Source organism: Salvelinus alpinus, chromosome 34 (genome assembly GCF_045679555.1).
Source record: "Salvelinus alpinus chromosome 34, SLU_Salpinus.1, whole genome shotgun sequence".
In the NCBI taxonomy this organism is placed as follows: Eukaryota; Metazoa; Chordata; class Actinopteri; order Salmoniformes; family Salmonidae; genus Salvelinus; species Salvelinus alpinus.
Window position 1 is genome coordinate 3,250,698 of NC_092119.1, and position 15,311 is coordinate 3,266,008.

Below are 15,311 nucleotides of genomic sequence, written 5' to 3' on the forward strand. Positions count from 1 at the left end.
TGAGTCATGGCTTGGTTATCCCCAGACAGCCCCAGTACTGCAGGTCAAAATCACCGAGTCATGGCTTGGTTATCCCAGACAGCCCCAGTACTGCAGGTCAAAATCACTGAGTCATGGCTTGGTTATCCCAGAGAGCCCCAGTACTGCAGGTCAAAATCACTGAGTCATGGCTTGGTTATCCCAGAGAGCACCAGTACTGCAGGTCAAAATCTCTGAGTCACGGCTTGGTTATCCCCAGAGAGCCCCAGTACTGCAGGTCAAAATCACTGAGTCATGGCTTGGTTATCCCAGACAGCCCCAGTACTGCAGGTCAAAATCACTGAGTCATGGCTTGGTTATCCCAGACAGCCCCAGTACTGCAGGTCAAAATCACTGAGTCATGGCTTGGTTATCCCAGACAGCCCCATGTGTTCCTACCTGTTCCATGGTGGCTTCATGCAGCTCATTCAGGTTGAGGGTATAGATCCCATCCTCTGTCCCAAATATAAGGTACTGGTCTAAAATAAAACAGTAGAAATATATTGAATAGTGTGTGACACACTCACTCAATGAAACGTTGTTGTGTGTGTGTGTGTGTGTGTGTGTGTGTGTGTGTGTAACCTTTGGTATCAGGGTGTATCCATGACGTGGCACAGTTGATTTTCAGTGGGCAGCCATCAAACACCTTGGAGAAACAGGCCCCCATCTAGAGTAGTACCATAGAGGACCAAATCAGAACGTAAACAAACCCAGATGTCTCCCTTGTCCAAAGACTGCTCCCAGGGTAAGGAAACTTAAACATGTTCATTTTGGAGGAACAAAAAATGTGTGAACTATCCATTTAAGTAGGGTCGTTAGATGGATCATGTTTAAAATGTCAGCCAGGGTATTTTAAAAAGGGAATTTGAGAGATGGATAACCACAATACACACATGACCACAAAAACTAGAGCCCACAGACAGTGACGACAGCCCACAGACAGCGACGACAGCCCACAGACAGCGACGACAGCCCACAGACAGCGACCACAGCCCACAGACAGCGACCACAGCCCACAGACAGCGACCACAGCCCACAGACAGCGACCACAGCCCACAGACAGCGACCACAGCCCACAGACAGCGACCACAGCCCACAGACAGCGACCACAGCCCACAGACAGCGACGACAGCCCACAGACAGCGACGACAGCCCACAGACCGTTACGACAGCCCACAGACCGTTACGACAGCCCACAGACCGTTACGACAGCCCACAGACCGTTACGACAGCCCACAGACCGTTACGACAGCCCACAGACCGTTACGACAGCCCACAGACCGTTACGACAGCCCACAGACCGTTACGACAGCCCACAGACCGTTACGACAGCCCACAGACCGTTACGACAGCCCACAGACAGTTACGACAGCCCACAGACAGTTACGACAGCCCACAGACAGTTACGACAGCCCACAGACAGTTACGACAGCCCACAGACAGTTACGACAGCCCACAGACAGTTACGACAGCGCACAGACAGTTACGACAGCGCACAGACAGTTACGACAGCCCACAGACAGTTACGACAGCCCACAGACAGTTACGACAGCTCACAGACAGTTACGACAGCTCACAGACAGTTACGACAGCCCACAGACAGTTACGACAGCCCACAGACAGTTACGACAGCCCACAGACAGTTACGACAGCCCAGACAGTTACGACAGCCCACAGACAGTTACGACAGCTCACAGACAGTTACGACAGCTCACAGACAGTTACGACAGCTCACATAGTTACGACAGCTCACATACAGTTACGACAGCTCACAGACAGTTACGACAGCTCACAGACAGTTATGACAGCTCACAGACAGTTATGACAGCTCACTATAAAGTATGAAGGGAATAGGGCCTAAAGTATGAAGGGAATAGGGCCTAAAGTATGAAGGGAATAGGGTCTAAAGTATGAAGGGAATAGGGTCTAAAGTATGAAGGGAATAGGGTCTAAAGTATGAAGGGAATAGGGTCTAAAGTATGAAGGGAATAGGGTCTAAAGTATGAAGGGAATAGGGTCTAAAGTATGAAGGGAATAGGGCCTCAGATTCTTGGAGACGGGCCACTCACCAGGACTTTAGGAGTGGGCGGCAGGCCGTTGATGGCTGGTTTCTGAGGAGAAACAAATAGCCACACATCAGACTGGATGAGGAGAGGAGGACATACTTACAAAAAATACAAACATATTAACCTTTATTTAACTTACGCAAGTCAGGTAAGAACAAATTGTTATTTACAATGACGGCCTACCCCGTACAAAATCGGACGACGCTGGGCCAATTGTGCGCTGTCCTATGGGACTCCCAATCACGGCCGGATGTGATACAGCCTGGATTCGAACCAGGGACTGTAGTGACGGCTCTTGCACTGAGATGCAATGCGTTAGACCACTGCGCCACTCATGAGCCCATACTATGTTGATGTGAGAAGGCTTGCCGGACTCCCAATCACGGCCGGATGTGATACAGCCTGGATTCGAACCAGGGACTGTAGTGACGGCTCTTGCACTGAGATGCAATGCGTTAGACCACTGCGCCACTCATGAGCCCATACTATGTAGATGTGAGAAGGCTTGCCAAGCCTAGTGCTGGTCCACTTTGCGTTTCCATATGATTTGAGCGTTTACTTCAAGCACACCTTTCATTTTCTGCGTCTCAAATTACACACCGTTCCTATACGGTTATCCCCTTTATAGTGAATGGGTTAGCATTTGGGTTGCAGACTCAGTGTCGTTATGTTATCATAGTCTTCTTAGTCAACTTTTTCAACAAGATCCACCATCATATTTTACAGTAGGTATGTGTTTTTTTCCCCTTCTGCTTATGCGTTCTCATTTCGACGCCAAAGAGCTTAATTTTCCATGTCATCCAACAAGATGTAAACGACTGGAGTTGACTAAAACGGCACTGACACTTGGATTGGAACTGGTGCTTTGGGGTCCGAAGACATAAAAATAGACCTCTTTGACCAAGCACACCAGGGGTAGATTTGGCGTCGAAATGAGAATGCATAAGCAGAAAATAAATCCGATTCCTACTGTAAAATATGGTATTTCTGTTTTAAATTTTAATACATTTACAACCAATTTCTATAAATATGTTTTTTTGCTGTGTCCTTATGTGATGTTAAATCTAATCCATTTTAGAATAAGGCTGTAACGTAACAAAATGTGGAAAAAGTCAAGGCGTCTGAATACTTTTTGAAAGACGTTCAACACGTAGATGTACTCACAAGGTAGTCTTTCTTCTCCGTCCTCTGTGGTCGGCTGGGACGAGTACTGGGATGGTCTCCGTTCACACCGTCATCAGGATCTGCTCAAAGACACAAGTTCCATTTACATTTTAGTCCTTCGGCAGACGCCCTTATCCAGAGTCACAATCAGTGCGTTGAACTAAAGTAGGTAAAACAACCACATATCATCATTGCAAGCAAGGAGGGAAGTTAGAGTTATATTCTAGCATAGAACTCTCTGAGGGTTAAATTTAAGCAGTTAGGCCCGAGTCGGTATGGTATATGGCCAATATACAACGGGCAAGGGCTGTTCTTAGGGATACAGCCCTTAGCCAAGGTATATTGGCCATATACCACAAAGTGCCTTATTGCTATTAGAAACTGGTTACCAATGTAATTAGAGCAGTAAAAATAAATGATTTGTCATACCCATTGGTATACGGTCGGATATAGCGCAGCTGTCAGACAATCAGCATTCGTGGCTTGAACCACCCAGTTTATAATCTAGCATAGTGTCTCAGTGTCTCCTGACCCCTCCTGTCTCAGCCTCCAGTATCTATGCTGCAGTAGTTTATGTGTCGGGGGGCTAGGGTCAGTTGGTTATATCTGGAGTACTTCTCCTGTCTTATCCGGTGTTTTGTGTGAATTTAAGTATGCTCTCTCTAATTCTCTCCTTCTCTCTTTCTTTCTCTTTCTCGGAGGACCTGAGCCCTAGGACCATGCGTCAGGACTACCGGGCATGATGACTCCTTGCCGTCCCCAGTCCACCTGGCCTTGCTGCTGTTTCAGTTTCAACTGTTCTGCCTGCGGCTATGGATCCCTGACCTGTCCACCGGACGTGCTACCTGTCCCAGACCTGCTGTTTTCAACTCTCTAGAGACCGCAGGAGCGGTAGAGATACTCTTAATGATCGGCTATGAAAAGCCAACTGACATTTACTCCTGATTATTATTTGACCATGCTGGTCATTTATGAACATTTGAACATCTTGGCCATGTTCTGTTATAATCTCCACCCGGCACAGCCAGAAGAGGACTGGCCACCCCTCATAGCCTGGTTCCTCTCTAGGTTTCTTCCTAGGTTTTGGCCTTTCTAGGGAGTTTTTCCTAGCCGCCGTGCTTCTACACCTGCATTGCTTGCTGTTTGGGGTTTTAGGCTGGGTTTCTGTACAGCACTTCGAGATATTAGCTGATGTACAAAGGGCTATATAAAATAAACTTGATTTGATTTGCATAGAACTCTGAGGGTTATAGTCCCGGGTCGATATTCAAGGAATTCCCCTCGACCACGCCAGTGGTGGTAAAAGTACCCAAAAGTACCCAACTGTCACACTTGAGTAAAAGTAAAGATACTTGAGTCATTTCCTGTAAAAGTGAAAGTCACCCATTAAAATACTACTTGAGTAAAAGTCAAAAATGTGGTTTTAAAAATACATAAGTATCAAAAGTAAAAGTATAAATAATTTGAAATTCCTTATATTAAGCAAACCATATGGCAACATTTCCTTTTTTAATTTTTTTTAATGTATGGATAGCCAGGGGCACACTACAACACGCCAGTGAGTCCACCAGATCAGAGGCTAGTAGGGATGACCAGGGACGTTCTCTGTTTAGTGAGTCCTCCAGATCAGAGGCTAGTAGGGATGACCAGGGATGTTCTCTGTTTAGTGAGTCCTCCAGATCAGAGGCAGTAGGGATGGCCAGGGATGTTCTCTGTTTAGTGAGTCCTCCAGATCAGAGGCTAGTAGGGATGACCAGGGATGTTCTCTGTTTAGTGAGTCCTCCAGATCAGAGGCTAGTAGGGATGACCAGGGATGTTCTCTGTTTAGTGAGTCCTCCAGATCAGAGGCAGTAGGGATGGCCAGGGACGTTCTCTGTTTAGTGAGTCTACCAGATCAGAGGCAGTAGGGATGACCAGGGATGTTCTCTGTTTTGTGAGTCCTCCAGATCAGAGGCAGTAGGGATGGCCAGGGATGTTCTCTGTTTAGTGAGTCCTCCAGATCAGAGGCTAGTAGGGATGACCAGGGATGTTCTCTGTTTAGTGAGTCCTCCAGATCAGAGGCAGTAGGGATGGCCAGGGATGTTCTCTGTTTAGTGAGTCCTCCAGATCAGAGGCTAGTAGGGATGACCAGGGATGTTCTCTGTTTAGTGAGTCCTCCAGATCAGAGGCAGTAGGGATGGCCAGGGATGTTCTCTGTTTAGTGAGTCCTCCAGATCAGAGGCTAGTAGGGATGACCAGGGATGTTCTCTGTTCAGTGAGTCCTCCAGATCAGAGGCAGTAGGGATGACCAGGGATGTTCTCTGTTCAGTGAGTCCTCCAGATCAGAGGCTAGTAGGGATGACCAGGGATGTTCTCTGTTTAGTGAGTCCTCCAGATCAGAGGCTAGTAGGGATGACCAGGGATGTTCTCTGTTTAGTGAGTCCTCCAGATCAGAGGCAGTAGGGATGGCCAGGGACGTTCTCTGTTTAGTGAGTCCTCCAGATCAGAGGCTAGTAGGGATGACCAGGGATGTTCTCTGTTCAGTGAGTCCTCCAGATCAGAGGCAGTAGGGATGACCAGGGATGTTCTCTGTTCAGTGAGTCCTCCAGATCAGAGGCTAGTAGGGATGACCAGGGATGTTCTCTGTTCAGTGAGTCCTCCAGATCAGAGGCAGTAGGGATGACCAGGGATGTTCTCTGTTCAGTGAGTCCTCCAGATCAGAGGCTAGTAGGGATGACCAGAGATGTTCTCTGTTTAGTGAGTCTACCAGATCAGAGGCAGTAGGGATGACCAGGGATGTTCTCTTTATAATTTTGTGAATTGTACCATTTTCCTGCCCTATTCAAAATGTAACGAGTACTTTTTGGGTGTCAGGTGAAAATGTATGGAGTAAAAATTACATTGTTTTCTTTAGGAATGTAGAGGTGCCAAAAAATAAATAGGAAAATAAAGTACATACCCCCAAAAAACAAATCAAGTAGTACTTTCAAGTATTTTTTACTTAAGTACTTTACACCACGCCCACAAATTGGGGTAAACAAACATTACATTTTTCTAAGTAGTGAGAACGCTCGGTAGAAGAAAATTGTGTTTGAAAAAGGTAACGTTTTTGATGTGAGCCAATGGGGTAACCTAGGTAACCACAGGTTGCTTTCCTCACAGACGGGCAGGGCTGGGACCTTCTATCTATCTAATACCGACTAGGACTATATTATAGCATAAAAGTCTGAGGGTCATATCTCTAGCGTACGGGATTCTATCTGAGGGTCCTATCTCTAGCGTACAGGATTCTGAGGGTCATATCTCTAGCGTAGAGGATTCTGAGGGTCATATCTCTAACGTACAGGATTCTGAGGGTCATATCTCTAGCGTACGGGATTCTGAGGGTCATATCTCTAGCGTACAGGATTCTGAGGGTCATATCTCTAACGTACAGGATTCTGAGGGTCATATCTCTAGCGTACGGGATTCTGAGGGTCATATCTCTAGCGTACAGGATTCTGAGGGTCATATCTCTAGCGTACAGGATTCTGAGGGTCATATCTCTAACGTACAGGATTCTGAGGGTCATATCTCTAGCGTACGGGATTCTGAGGGTCATATCTCTAGCGTACAGGATTCTGAGGGTCATATCTCTAGCGTACGGGATTCTGAGGGTCATATCTCTAACGTACGGGATTCTGAGGGTCATCTCTCTAGCGTACGGGATTCTATCTGAGGGTCCTATCTCTAACGTACGGGATTCTGAGGGTCATATCTCTAGCGTACGGGATTCTATCTGAGGGTCATATCTCTAGCGTACGGGATTCTATCTGAGGGTCCTATCTCTAGCGTACGGGATTCTATCTGAGGGTCATATCTCTAGCGTACGGGATTCTATCTGAGGGTCCTATCTCTAGCGTACGGGATTCTATCTGAGGGTCCTATCTCTAGCGTACGGGATTCTATCTGAGGGTCATATCTCTAGCGTACGGGATTCTATCTGAGGGTCATATCTCTAGCGTACGGGATTCTATCTGAGGGTCCTATCTCTAGCGTACGGGATTCTATCTGAGTGTCCTATCTCTAGCGTAGAGGATTCCATCTGAGGGTATTGAACCACTACATGTGAATACTACAATATATCTACACCACAAGCACAGTTCGATACACCTTCTTTCCTTTGAATACGTTTGAATTACTGACAAATACATTGTTTGAATAACTGATATCTTGGAATAGAAGACAACAAGTGACCCAGACATACTGTAAGAGGACATGGTGAGGTGTGACCCAGACATACTGTAAGAGGACATGGTGAGGTGTGACCCAGACATACTGTAAGAGGACATGGTGAGGTGTGACCCAGACATACTGTAAGAGGACATGGTGAGGTGTGACCCAGACATACTGTAAGAGGACATGGTGAGGTGCGTGCGCACATGTCCGTCTGTGTGTGTGTGTGTGGGCGTGCGACAGTCTGTGTGTCCTTACCAGGGTCTGAGGCTGTGGACGTAGATAGCAGATTGGGGCTACTGCCACTGGCTGACAGGTAGTCCGGACCAGAGTGCTCCACCTTACAATTAAAATACCTTCATTACCTCAAACTTGGGAAATTCCTTAAGCATGTTAAGCTTCACAGTGTCATTTAAAACACACAGAATATCATGAATATTCAAACATTGTAATAGAAAAAGAGATACATAAACACATACCTTGTTGCCATGCTCTGGGGTGCTGAGTCTCCGGGGGAACAGGCCTGGACCTGGGCTGTCCTCTGAGCATGGAAATCTCCTCACTGTCAGACACCTCTCATCACTCAAATCTGGCTCATCTGACAAACTGCTCAGATGAGGCTGAAAGAGTGAAAGGAGGAGAAGGAGAGGAAGAAGAGAACAGAGGAGAGGAAGAGGGAAGGAGAGGAGGAGGAGAGGAAGAGAGGAGAGGAAGATGGGAAAGAGAGGCAGAGGAAGAGAGGAGAGGAAGAGGGAAGGAGAGGCAGAGGTAGAGAGGAGAGGAAGAGGGAAGGAGAGGCAGAGGAAGAGAGGAGAGGAAGAGGGAAGGAGAGGCAGAGGAAGAGAGGAGAGGAAGAGGGAAGGAGAGGCAGAGGTAGAGAGGAGAGGAAGAGGGAAGGAGAGGCAGAGGAAGAGAGGAGAGGAAGAGGGAAGGAGAGGCAGAGGAAGAGAGGAGAGGAAGAGGGAAGGAGAGGCAGAGGTAGAGAGGAGAGGAAGAGGGAAGGAGAGGCAGAGGAAGAGAGGAGAGGAAGAGGGAAGGAGAGGCAGAGGAAGAGAGGCAGAGGAAGAGGGAAGGAGAGGAGGAGGAGAGGCAGAGGAAGAGAGGAGAGGAAGATGGGAAAGAGAGGAGGAGAGGCAGAGGAAGAGAGGAGAGGAAAGGAGGAGAAGGAGAGAATATAGGAGAAGGAGAGGAAGAAGAGAACAGAGGAGAGGAAGAGGGAAGGAGGAAAACAAGGGGTTATGAACACGCCTGTTGGTCAGGTATATGCAGAACAGTGGCCGCAGTTCAAACACTTAAAAGGACACACCCTATCCCCTCAGGCCTCAAATGAAGTGCACACTTTTGATGACGTGTCATGACGTCTGACGAGTGTACACTTGCAGGCCAAGGGGCGAGGGAGGAAGGAATGATTTTCAAAAATGGGATTGCCCTTGCTCGGGAATTTGTCACTAATTCATCCCGCGATGATTCTGCCAGTGTTTCCTCGGGAAAAATGTGTAGCAGTGGGGGCAAACACCCCTGTTTTGGGGGGGTCCAGGGTCCCCCTTGGATCATGTTCATGTAGGAGGACTGAGTAGCTCAGTTCTGGTGACTTTAGAGGACATTCTACTCTTAAAAAAATGAAAATAAAATGATACTGACGCCATCTAAAATATAATTTCCACCTCCAGAAATGAGCCCAATAACATATTGATAAATTGTTTTGTACAAATTATTTTAACATATTGGACCATCTATTTAGCCTATGCATGGTCCATATTATTATTGACTTGCCTAGTTAACCTTTATTTAAATAAGTGATCAGGTATGCTATTAGCAATAAGCATTATCACCTGTAGCCCAACTGCTATAAATAAACGGGCTGAAATATGGGGTCGCCTGTCAGCATTTTATTTGATTTATTCAACCTTTATTTAACTAAGCAAGTCTGTTAAGAACAAATTCTTATTTACAATGACGGCCTATGGGACTCCCAATCACGGCCGGTTGTGACACCGCCTGGAATCGAACCAGAGTGTCTGTAGTGCCGCCTCTAGCACTGAGATGCAGTGCCTTAGACCGCTGCGCCATTCAGGTGCCCAATAGGCCATTTACCCTATTGGGATAATCAGATCTCAAATTTAATCTTTAAACTAGTTCGCATCATATTGATGAATTTGATGTCACAAAAAAACTTGCATAAACACAGTGAATATAATGTACCTACCTGTTAGGGTAACCTGCCACCTGGGGTAAAACTTACTGTACTTCTCACAGAAACCACTTCATGTCACAATATTTTCCCTGGTTACCACTACTCTTGCACAACCCCAAAATATAACTTGTCTGATCCCATTTTTTAAAGTCACTCCCTCCAAATAATTTTGAGGTTTTCCCCACGATTGCAAGAATTGTTGTGCATTGACTGCTTGTCACAATCTAATGTTTCACTCTCAATGGCACTCGTTCGTAACTTCAACGCACCTCGAGAGGAATATCTCTCACACAGAATAACAAGCCGACTAGGTAAATAGATCAACTATTCTACTATGTGCTTGTCAGATTGTTCTATTCGTTACTTGTTTTTATTTGCAGAGGAAAAGTAAACATCTTCTAAGTGCTCCTCGGCAAAAACATGATTTTTTTTCATGTTACATAATTTTGGGCCGTGGCGGCAACGATTTTGCCGTGGCGCAGCGCCACAGCTAAATGACTGCAGCGGAAACACTTGATGCAGAAAACCCAAGCATATGCAGTGAATTAGGCTTTACCTCTAGAAGTAGAGGAGGTACATTGGGCGTTTACCTTTGGAGGTAGAGGAGGTGGGATTCCTTGCTTGAGGGTCGACCTAGAATGGGAAGAGACCAAACAGTCAGGCAGCTGGCAGGGGATATTTGTCCGTCTGTGTGTGTGTGTGTGTCTGTGTGTGTGTGTGTGTGTGTGTGTGTGTGTGTGTGTGTGTGTGTGTGTGTGTGTGTGTGTGTGTGTGTGTGTGTGTGTGTGTGAGCAGCACTTACAGCTCCACGTCTTCAAAGGCATCCTCCAGATGGGCCATATGTCCCCTGGGGGGGAAGAGAGAGAGAATAAACAGATCAGAGAGAAGAGAGGGATCAGAGAGAGGACAGGTACAGAGTCTTCAGGGCTGGGTTGAAGTGGAGGACGTAATGTTACCATCAGGGGTCGGGGTCAACTGCACTGAACAAGAATAGAAACACAACATGCAAAAAAATGTCATTGATTTTCCTGAGTTAAAGTTCCTATGAGGAAATCAGTACATTAGAGCTGAATTAATTTCAAATCTATGGATTTCACATGACTGGGAATACAGATATGCATCTATTGGTCACAGATACCTTAAATGGAAAAAAAGGGGGAAAAAGGGCATCACAGTCGGCCTCAGGATCTCGGTATTTTTGTGCATTCAAATACATTTCCATCGATAAAATGCAAATTGTGTTTGTTGTCCGTAGTTTATTCCTGCCCATTCCACAACCCCACCGCCACCATGAGGCACTCTGTTCACAACGTTGACGTCAGGAAACCCGCTCGCCCACACAACGCCAAACACGTGGTCTGCAGTTGTGAGGTAGATTAGATGTACTGGAGGCGGCTTATGGTAGAGAAATGAACATTCAATTCTCTGGCAACAGCTCTGGTGGACATTCCTGCAGTCAGCATGCCAATTGCACGCTCCCTCAAAACTTGAGACATCTGCTGCATTGTGTAAACTGCACAGATTAAAGTGGCCTTTTATAGCGCCCAGCACAAGGTGCACCTTTGTAATGATCATGCAGTTTAATCAGCTTCTTGATATGACACACCGGTCAGGTGGGTGGATTATCTTGGCAAATGAGAAATGCTCACTAACAGGGGTCAGAGAGAACAGGAGTCAGGACTGTATGATTCAGGGGTAAAGGGCAGGGGTCAGAGAGAACAGGAGTCTGGACTGTATGATTCAGGGGTAAAGGGCAGGGGTCAGAAAGAACAGGAGTCTGGACTGTATGATTCAGGGGTAAAGGGCAGGGGTCAGAGAGAACAGGAGTCAGGACTGTATGATTCAGGGGTAAAGGGCAGGGGTCAGAAAGAACAGGAGTCAGGACTGTATGATTCAGGGGTAAAGGGCAGGGGTCAGAGAGAACAGGAGTCAGGACTGTATGATTCAGGGGTAAAGGGCAGGGGTCAGAGAGAACAGGAGTCAGGACTGTATGATTCAGGGGTAAAGGGCAGGGGTCAGAGAGAACAGGAGTCAGGACTGTATGATTCAGGGGTAAAGGGCAGGGGTCAGAGAGAACAGGAGTCAGGACTGTATGATTCAGGGGTAAAGGGCAGGGGTCAGAGAGGACAGGAGTCTGGACTGTATGATTCAGGGGTAAAGGGCAGGGGTCAGAAAGAACAGGAGTCTGGACTGTATGATTCAGGGGTAAAGGGCAGGGGTCAGAGAGGACAGGAGTCTGGACTGTATGATTCAGGGGTAAAGGGCAGGGGTCAGAGAGAACAGGAGTCTGGACTGTATGATTCAGGGGTAAAGGGCAGGGGTCAGAGAGAACAGGAGTCTGGACTGTATGATTCAGGGGTAAAGGGCAGGGGTCAATGATTCATCTGAAAATGTACCACAAAAGCAGTAACCTGTGGCGGAAAGAAACACACAATGATTAGCTCATTTGTTTGTTTCGTAAATCAATGGTAATACAAGAAAACACACAACGCGGAGCAATATGGGAATATGCAAGAGCAAACTACTGGTTCTCAAGCAAGACGTATCCGTACAATTCTCAGTAAATATTGAACTAAACTCTAGTGCATGGGGAAACAAGTCTATTTCAAACAAAAACCCTGCAGGGTTCCCAGGTTTATGTTTAAGTTATTTACAATGTAGCTGTCGGTCGCCATGGTGAAATGGTGCTGGAGGTTACAACTCATTTAAGAGCCCTGTCTGAGCTTGTTAAATCCTGGCTATTAACATCACTTCCTGTTTGTGTCTGCTTTAAAAGCTTACAGCATGAAATAGCAGTTAAATTCACAGCCTCTATGTCTGTCCGTCCTTCTGATTTTCCCCACTGTCTGTCTATCTACCTGCACCTCAAATTAGGAGCACACATCCATCACCTCCTCTGAGGCTGGCAGGGTCAACAGCTATAACACAGCCCACATGGGAGGGTATGAGGATGGGGTATGAACGAAGCACGGCGGGGTGGCACACATCACTGCACACAGCCAGACCACAGCCTCTACCCATCGGCCCGGGCTGCCACACAACAGTTAGCAGAGGGGTAGAGTGCGTCATGGGCATGGTTTTACCACAGGGTGTTTAGTGTTACAGGCATGGTTTTACCACAGGGTGTTTAGTGTTACAGGCATGGTTTTACCACAGGGTGTTTAGTGTTACAGGCATGGTTTTACCACAGGGTGTTTAGTGTTACAGGCATGGTTTTACCACAGGGTGTTTAGTGTTACCGTTGAAACAACGCATCCTCAACACTTTTCAGAAGGCTCCTTTGGAAAGACAGAAGAAGAAACGAACAACAGAAATGAGGCAGAAGGAAAGACAGAAGAAGAAACGAACAACAGAAAGGAGGCAGAAGGAAAGACAGAAGAAGAAGACAGCAACAGAAAGGAGGCAGAAGGAAAGACAGAAGAAGAAACGAACAACAGAAAGGAGGCAGAAGGAAAGACAGAAGAAGAAGAGAGCAACAGAAAGGAGGCAGAAGGAAAGACAGAAGAAGAAACGAACAACAGAAAGGAGGCAGAAGGAAAGACAGAAGAAGAAACGAACAACAGAAAGGAGGCAGAAGGAAAGACAGAAGAAGAAGCGAACAACAGAAAGGAGGCAGAAGGAAAGACAGAAGAAGAAACGAACAACAGAAAGGAGGCAGAAGGAAAGACAGAAGAAGAAGCGAACAACAGAAAGGAGGCAGAAGGAAAGACAGAAGAAGAAACGAACAACAGAAAGGAGGCAGAAGGAAAGACAGAAGAAGAAACAAAAATAAAGAAAAGGACACAGTCAAGACCTAGATACTACCTGATCAACCAACCAGACTACAGGGGAGGGAGGGGTAGGTAGGTAAGCATGATGGGTTATGCTTTGAGAACAGAACTGGGGTGGCACCTCCTCACAGTGAGGTGAATGGAACAGGCTAGTCTCACAACAAGGGGAAGTGAGCAAAACAATTTAAACAACAAAACTCCACAAAGTTAGGAAGCTATGTGTCAGGGTTAGGTAACTAGATATAGCCGCGGGACAGGGGCGGTTACATAATAATTTACAATGCAAATTCACCATAACTAACCACAAAAAATCACTGCCTGTTGCCGACCCGTGCTATAGAGGGGATTGTTCAAAATGTGTATTGTTCTTCTCATTGATTGTATTGATAAAGTGACAAAAAAATGAATAAATATTCACAAAACAAAGCTATTCGACAACCAATACAAAAGACATTAAACACACAAAAACAGGGGCTTAGATGGTTGGGCCAGTCAGTGCAGCTGAATTTTAGAGAACATTTTAGAGAACATTTTAGAGACCCCCTATCTGTTTGAATGTTTAAGCAAATTTATGCAATTCTACACATTTAGCCATGGACCTGAGAGAAAATGTAGCACAGAATTTTCTAGAATGTCATTGTATGCTGTAGCATTAAGATTTCCCTTCACTGGAATTAAGGGACCTAGCCCGAACCATGAAAAACAGGACCTCAGACTGGGACAACGACCCTAAGCACACAGCCAAGACAACGCAGGAGTGGCTTCGAGACAAGTCTCTGAATGCCCTTGGGTGGCCCAGCCAGAGCCCGGACTTCAACCTGATCGAACATCTCTGGAGAGACCTGAAAATCCAACCTGACAGAGCTTGAGGGGATCTGCAGAGAAGAATGGGAGAAACTCCCCAAATACAGGTGTGCCAAGCTTGTAGCGTCATACCCAAGAAGACTAGAGGCTGTAATCGCTGCCAAAGGTGTTTTAACAAAAGTACTGAGTAAAGGGTCTGAATACTTATGTAAATTTGATATTTCAGTTATCTGATTGTAATAAACTTGCAAACATTTCTAAAAACCTGTTTTGCTTTGTCATTATGGGGTATTGTGATGTCATTATGGGGTATTGTGTGTAGATTGATGAGGGGAAAAAAACAATTTAATCCATTTTCAAATAAAGCTGTAACGTAATAAAATGTGGAAAAAGTCAAAGGGCCTGAATACTTTCCGAATGCACGGTATAGTGTAATTTATATACGGTTGAAGTTGTTTAAGTTTAAACTGATTTAAAAATAAAAATAAAGATTTTTTAAAAGTACATTGTTTGGACCAAGGTGGGTCGAAAAAAACGCTTAGGTGGCAGAAATATGCCTGAAAAAAATAAAACTTGAGCAGATTATTTCAGGAGGAGTTACTACTGACATTGTACCCTGTGTAACCACGGTGTAATCAATAGAGGACTATTGCGCTCTCCCCAAAAAACTTTGACTGGTGCGTAAAACCAGTCAGTGAGTCTAGATAAGAAAACATTTAAAATGGGTCCTGACATATAAAGCTTGCTTCGGGAAAAAAATGAAGTATGCTCTATGTGACATATTTTTGAGTGCGGAGAGACCCTTTAACTCTTGTTTAACCACGGTGTATACAAGGTATTTCAGTTGTCCCAGAATCCCACTGGACCATAACAAGACAAGACAGGAGGACAGCCCAGACAACCAGCTAAAACAGAAGCCTGGAATGGAACAGTGTCGTTCCCGTGACGACGGTTACCACGGTTCTTACCTGGTAGAGATGCCTCCCTCTGCGAAAGGGCTCCAGGGAGAGGGGAAGTCGCTCTGTTTAGTCACGTCCTGGAGAGACCACAGCAATAACAAACAAGACATGTTAGTTACTACCACCAAGGGCTGTGTCTCAA

At 46.0% G+C, this 15,311-nt stretch overlaps 1 protein-coding gene across 6 annotated transcripts in view; it reads right to left on the reverse strand.

Annotated features, from left to right (window-relative positions):
* Nucleotides 1-15,311, reverse strand: part of LOC139563421 (mitogen-activated protein kinase kinase kinase kinase 5-like) — a 130,833-nt gene that overhangs the window by 26,788 nt on the left and 88,734 nt on the right. For 5 of the 6 annotated variants that reach the window (XM_071382078.1, XM_071382079.1, XM_071382081.1 and 2 more), the window contains 9 exons: nt 15,179-15,246; nt 10,439-10,483; nt 10,227-10,269; nt 7,922-8,062; nt 7,701-7,782; nt 3,249-3,328; nt 2,088-2,129; nt 601-685; nt 418-497 (listed from right to left, as the gene is read on the reverse strand). In XM_071382078.1, the coding sequence (XP_071238179.1) occupies nt 418-497; nt 601-685; nt 2,088-2,129; nt 3,249-3,328; nt 7,701-7,782; nt 7,922-8,062; nt 10,227-10,269; nt 10,439-10,483; nt 15,179-15,246 (666 nt within the window). Of the gene's footprint in view, nt 1-417; nt 498-600; nt 686-2,087; nt 2,130-3,248; nt 3,329-7,700; nt 7,783-7,921; nt 8,063-10,226; nt 10,270-10,438; nt 10,484-12,875; nt 12,915-15,178; nt 15,247-15,311 lie in introns of all 6 variants that reach the window. The other variant, XM_071382082.1, reaches the window with a different exon arrangement.